At 33.0% G+C, this 6,611-nt stretch overlaps 2 protein-coding genes across 5 annotated transcripts; one reads left to right on the top strand and one right to left on the bottom strand.

The window, feature by feature from the left end:
- Nucleotides 1–559: 559 nt before the first annotated feature.
- On the bottom strand, nucleotides 560–2,689 carry LOC108569168 (phospholipid scramblase 2). Of its 4 annotated transcripts, none has more exons than XM_017930615.1 (7): nucleotides 2,503–2,689; nucleotides 2,324–2,443; nucleotides 2,016–2,267; nucleotides 1,468–1,575; nucleotides 1,169–1,386; nucleotides 786–1,112; nucleotides 641–729 (listed from the first exon to the last, which is right to left on the bottom strand). In XM_017930615.1, the coding sequence occupies exons 2-7, from the start codon at nucleotides 2,373–2,375 to the stop codon at nucleotides 688–690; spliced, it is 999 nt and encodes a 332-aa protein (XP_017786104.1). In that variant the 5' UTR covers nucleotides 2,376–2,443; nucleotides 2,503–2,689; the 3' UTR covers nucleotides 641–687. The 4 variants fall into 4 exon arrangements, with proteins under 4 accessions (XP_017786102.1, XP_017786104.1, XP_017786103.1 ...); XM_017930614.1 differs by having other exon boundaries at nucleotides 2,324–2,485; nucleotides 2,529–2,687; XM_017930612.1 differs by having other exon boundaries at nucleotides 2,324–2,471; nucleotides 2,529–2,681.
- A 1,202-nt stretch (nucleotides 2,690–3,891) lies between these two features.
- LOC108569167 (ras-related protein Rap-2b) lies at nucleotides 3,892–5,038 on the top strand. The gene has a single exon (XM_017930610.1). It carries the CDS (start codon nucleotides 4,232–4,234, stop codon nucleotides 4,775–4,777), a length of 546 nt encoding a protein of 181 aa, XP_017786099.1. The 5' UTR covers nucleotides 3,892–4,231; the 3' UTR covers nucleotides 4,778–5,038.
- Nucleotides 5,039–6,611: the final 1,573 nt, after the last annotated feature.

The raw sequence follows: 6,611 nt of genomic DNA, 5'->3' as shown, positions 1-6,611 counted from the left end.
ATCTTGATCATTTCAAAATAGACAATCCAATTCCTTCGATCGTTTTATTTTTATCCTAGTCTAATCCATTATATAAATATACTTGTACCACGAGTCTAACTTATATCATTAAATACATGCCACTCAGTTTGCCTACTTTCCACTCTTTTAAAGAGAATTTTTCTTGAATTCTTCTAATACTCATGAAGGTTACAACACCTAGGCCATTCTTCAATATCATATATTCTCTTATACTATATTGCTTGCTCATTATCCTTGCAATAATTATATAGAATTGCCTTTATTACAATGTTGATTGAAGTTATACTAACAGAATACACTGTAAGTAAATAAGTAATATATAAAAAATATGTATTCATAATGAACAAGTACTTTTTAAAGCATTTTAATTAAATGTGCAATATTGAGTAATACATTTAAATATTAAAATGATTTAATGAATTAGAAATATGTTATAAAATATTGAAAATAACTTAGGAAATTTAGTATTTCAATATTAAAAGAATAAAGCCAAAGGAACAACAAAATGTATCTTAATAGAATATATTTTTTGTTAGTAGAGAAATATATATGTATATATTAAATTTAGTTTTATAAAATTTTAAGAAACAAAAACAAAGAGAGTAATTTTTTGCTGAAAAGCTAAGCTGTCATAAGAATTGGAATTGTTGCGTTGCATTGTTGTGTTCACACGTTGCCGTTATTAGTCTTCTCGAAGAACATAGCATCCTGGAATATAGGACATTAGCAATATATGTATATGGTATTCCCATAGAAAGACTTACAATTAAGAAACAGGCGCCCATCATAACTGCTTTCATTCGAACATCCAGATCCATAGGAAAAGTGATACCAAAGAAATCCGTATCGGTAAACATCTCCCTGACCAATCCCGACCACATTTTTGAAATTTTTCCAACCTGTGTGTTTCCATCAGAAGAAGTGATTTTAAATTCTACATCGCCGCAAATGCTGGTTGTACAGAAAGGACCTTCGACACGCAACACTGTATCTCCGCTTGCATTCTTGATAGCGAACGTCGGACAGAATATACTCCATTCTTGCTCAACTGTACCAATAACTGTGCCAGGCGGCGAGGAAACTTCCATACTCTGAATAACAAAGCAATCAATTATTGGTATAAATGCAGTTGATAAGGAATGCTCACTTGTAAACAGCACGGAAAGCAACAGGAATCACATGCCAATGGCCTGTGTAAATGCATCACTTGGTTCCTGAAATTGTCCATGATGATCATGTCAAAAGGTCGCATAGGTCCACAACAATTCCTTGTCAAACAGTCATTAGTTTCTACAGCATAGTACACTTTTTGTCCAATACTGTTTTTAACTGTAAACTTATTGTTTGTCTCGAATCCCGTTAAAGCTAAAGAAAACAATGAGTTTATTCACACATTGATAAAGAGGCAATGTAATATAGATAAAATAAAAGAGAATATAAATAAACCTTCAAGAAGTTCGACTTTCTGGTGCACCAGCAGCTGATCAATCATAGTAAGGTATTCCAAACCTGGTGGACAATTCACTGGACCTTGCGGCATATGCATCCAACCACCTGTAACAAAACAAAACAAATACTATTATCTCCGGTCACTGTATTCAAACTAATGAAGCACCACCTTTGTTCTTCCTCAGTAATCAACTTGTCATATCCGCTTTTCTTAGGATTCTTAGATTTAAAAATAGACTTCAGCTTAGACTTTATATATTTATAATTTTTTTTAATAAACCCCAAGTTGCTGTCCATGTTACAGTAGCAGAGAGCAAAACGTGACTGATAAAGAGGACATGCTTATTTACCAAGTTATATTATCTTTACCCAAATAATGAAAATAATAAGAATGTAGTCTTATCTAACATCAAATATTATTAATCTGCTCTCTTATCAGTTCTTTAATTAGGTATTAAATGTGTGTAGCTGAATAACTGACAGAAGTACATTTAAGGGTTGCTTTTGTTTTGGAAACAACAAAAAGAAAAAAACAAAACACATACTGTTTGGACCTCCTCCTTGGCTTACAGGTTGATCCACAACAGGTGCATAACCCTGAGTTTGGTATTGGCCTGGGAATCCACCAGGTGGTGGATACTGACCAGCCCCTGGTGGTGGATATGGACCAGGGGGTTGATTGTAGACAGGCTGCGGTTGGTTATACCCTGGTGGTTGTGCATATCCTGGTGGTGGATAGGCACCTGGTGGTGCTGGTGGATATTGTCCAACTCCCTGTGGTGGGGCTGGAGGATAATCTTTAAATAAACAAATACTGTAGCTCCTAGTCGGTTACATTGATATATTTACTTACTGGCGTTGTATTGATTTGGATATTGAGTACCCTGCGGTGGTGGATAGGACATTTTCAACTATTGCATCAAACAACCAAACAAGACTGATGCAGTAACCAATGAGTAACCAATTGGAAATACTTCAATGACTCATAATCAGCTAATCAGCTAAAAAATCATACCTGGTAAGCTGTTATACCTGTTTTACTTATCTATGAAGGCTACTTCATCTACTCATTGGAATCAATGGTCGGCATAATATTTGGGCTTTTAGCGAGCTTCACCACACCTATTTACGCAATGTTATTTATATATATGATCTTAATTTTAAAACAGACAAAAAAAAATAGGCACAAACATTGGATGAGACTATGGACGGAAGATGTCGCGACCTGCATAATACTACAACTGCTACTACACCCGCACAAAGCTAGTACACGCATCCAAATTATGTAATAAATATCAATAAAAACAGGATCATTATCTTTATGCATACATTACAATGTAGTATACAAACATATCCTATCTACAGATTGCTTTATCTGGCTGGTCATTAAGTGCAGTTTATCTACAGGACTTTCTAATGCAATTAGTGGGTAGTCCCAAGCGTGGATGGATCAGGATTTCGAAAAAAGAAAATGCTGCCTGTACTACATTTGCATTGAACTTTAGTTATCTGCTTCTTATTCAGAACGTAAATGAGCATGATATGACACACGACTGCTAATTATTGCGAATTATTTATCAAATATTTCCGGTTATTGTTTCCATTCCGTACACTCAAATCGGCACAATGTGCATATTGAATACCCAATTTAACAATTCGGTATTGTTGAAGAAAATTTCACATTATATTTTAATATTATTAGTTTTGTTTGTAAAATCAAATTGATTTTAATGGAACCAAATCGAATCACTGATAGATTATCAAAAGTTTAAATAAATATTATATTTCTTAGTTTTAAACTTAATGATTATGCTAAATATTTTCAAATCTTTCGGTTGTATAAAGTTAGATGACTTTTTAATTATATAACATTAAAATATCATAAATATTGACCTTCGTCTCTATTATACTAATTACTATTAGTGTTGTTTTGTACCTAATAAAAGTATTAATTTTATTCAATTACATACATTTAATTCTTAAAATAATTACTTCCATTCTATTAGATATGTAAGTTCTATGGAAGACGTTTGAATATTATTGTTTATTAGTTAATCATTATTATCATGGGGTTGTTAGTTTTTTCTATTATTAATTACTATTTTATGTGATTACTTTTCATAGTAATATAAGTTATATTGGATAAGTACAAGTAATATATAAGTAGTGCAAGTAATAGTTTCATGTTAATATACCGAAGTATTTAACATTAAAACTATGGTGGTACAATATAGTATTTAAATAGTTGCAGAACAAAAGGATAGATGTAACAGTGTACGGTGTGTTGCAGATCAGGTTATGGAAATTGGAAGGTATGGATGTGAAGAAGTGGATGTAGGAGGAACAGTGTTTCAAGACAACAGATGTCGTGGGAAGTAGGTTTTGGTACGAGAATGATCGGAGGCTTTCGGGAGTGGTGGAGGTAGCTGGAAGTAGTTGCAGTTCGCTTCAGTTTGATCCTGGGAGCGTTGGTGTCGCATTTAGTGCGAAAGTTGAGTTGAGCGAGATTGAGTGTCCGCTCTCCCCACCAACAAATATTGAGTTTCCAGTTGGCCCCTCGTGGCTCTACACAAAAACACCCAGAGATCATCCACACACTAAGATGGCGACGTGATTGTGACTTGATGAAATGGCTTTCATTATCCGCCTTAGCTCTAACACTGAACCAATTAGTTTTTTTAATAGTCCGATAGTAGTGAATGTGTGCGTCCGAGTGTCTTAGAACTACGACCGTCTTGTGGTGATTTGAAGTATAAGAACAATGCGTGAGTTCAAAGTTGTGGTTCTTGGGTCGGGTGGGGTTGGCAAAAGTGCTCTGACGGTACAATTCGTGTCGGGATGCTTCATGGAGAAATACGACCCGACCATCGAAGATTTCTACAGGAAGGAAATCGAGGTAGACAACTCACCCTGCGTTTTGGAAATATTAGACACGGCAGGTACTGAGCAGTTCGCCAGCATGCGCGACCTCTACATCAAGAATGGTCAGGGGTTCGTGGTCGTGTACAGCCTGACGAACAACCAGACCTTCCAGGATATCAGGACCATGAAGGAATTGATCACCAGAGTCAAAGGAACAGAGAGGGTACCCATCCTGCTCGTCGCCAACAAGGTGGACCTGGAGCACCAACGCGAAGTCACCATCCAGGACGGGAACAGCTTGGCGACACAATGGAGTTGCCCCTTCATCGAGGCCAGTGCAAAGGACAAAATCAACGTAAACGAAGTGTTCGCAGAGATCGTACGCGAAATGAACATTAGTCCTGAGAAGGAGCAGCCCAGCTACTGCTGCTGTACATTGCTCTAATAGTAGCTCACTTCTCACACCATATTTTTTTATATTATATATAAATATATAATAATGTATAATGGGAACAATAATAATGTGTTTCGGAACTATGGTCATGTATGTCGTACCCACAGCCGCGGTCGGTGCTCCAACAATAACAACAACAACTACAACAAAACCAACAACAACACCCAAGTACCTCTTTGGTGTCTATTTCAATTAAGCGCCTTCGAAGACGATCAAGAGCTTAAAACAAAACAAAAAAAAACAAAAAAAAAATATATATATACAAACAAAACATAATAATAAATATGATGCTCATTTCCAACTGTACTTTGCGAAATGGCTTAGAACTGCACAATACCTATATATTTTTATACATTGAACAAAAAAACAAATAATATATAGAAAAAGTTACAAAAAAATAAAATAAAATATAAAAATAATGATAAATAATAATATTAATAATAATAATGTTCAACGTCGTTGTTGTCGAAACTATTTTATTTACACAATTTAAAAACAAACAAAATACTGATTCATATCTTCTATATATATATATATATATATCTACTAAATATATATATATATTAAAATACCAATAAGATCTATATTAATTAGTGCCTCAATAATGTATAAAATCATTGTTTTAAAAGTAAAAAAAAAATACTAGAAAAACAATAAACTGCAATTGGAGAAAAGTTACAGAACAACCATAAAAGAAAGAAAAAACACACACACAATACACTTACTACACATAATCGCGACGAAATTGCATGGACCAAGATCATCGGCCTAAAAATTTAAGACCCAACGTACGAGAACGAGCAGTTAACAACACAAACAGACATATTAAGACAAGCAAACAGACAAACAAATAAACATCATTCGAACGGCCTTCCCCATGCGGATATCACGTTTATTGATATTGTAATTAATTTTGAATCTCTCATCTATGTATATATTATATATTTTAATAATAGGTCTAACATTATTAATTTTTATCAAAGGTCTGTGTTTTTTTTTACATTATATATAACAATCAATCAAATCAAAAGAAAACAAGCAACAGCTAAAAAGAGGAAAAACCACAACAACCACCAACGTTTCGTGTGTTTATAATTTCTTTGTTATTTTTTCGTCCTCGTCGTTTTATTTTATTTTGTTTAAATTCGAATCAAAGCAAACTAAATTTTAAAATAAATAAGTTGATAGGGCGAAAAATTAATTAATTAATAATGATTATGGATAATTAATATTTAATAAACAAAAAAAATAATATCTATATATATTTATATAAATATATATATATATATATGAAGTGATGAGTGCTTGGGAGAATGCGTGCTTTTAGATTAATAATGTAAATGTTCATTTATTATTATGTTATTTTTTTCCTCTTTCTCTCTGTTATTATTATTATTTTATTTATCCTTCAGTGATTCTTCTTTTCCACTCGCCATACTCTACTCTTCATTAATCGATTATAATTTTTATTATTTTTTTTTTCATTTTGATTTTATTTTCGTTTTGTAAGTAACGAGACATATATATATGAACCTATATATATATATAAATAACATATAAGCATATACACATATTATATTATATTTTTTTTTCGATTGTTAGCGTGTGTGTTCCTGAGAGCCAAAAAGGATTTTGTGATATATACGTATTAAATAATAAAAATGGAAAATGCGGAAAAAAGTGAATCTGTGTTTGTTTTTATTTTATTTTTCGTTAATATTTAATTTCGTTTTTAAGTTTTTCTTTTTTGTCTTCTCTTTGATTTCATCTTGGGTTTTAGTCCATCATCCACAACTGGTAGTGCACGATCATCCGGCTGTTTACA

This window comes from Nicrophorus vespilloides, unplaced genomic scaffold, assembly GCF_001412225.1.
Source record: "Nicrophorus vespilloides isolate i.1.1-1 unplaced genomic scaffold, Nicve_v1.0, whole genome shotgun sequence".
NCBI lineage: Eukaryota > Metazoa > Arthropoda > Insecta > Coleoptera > Silphidae > Nicrophorus > Nicrophorus vespilloides.
This window is presented reverse-complemented; position numbering and strand designations above follow the sequence as displayed.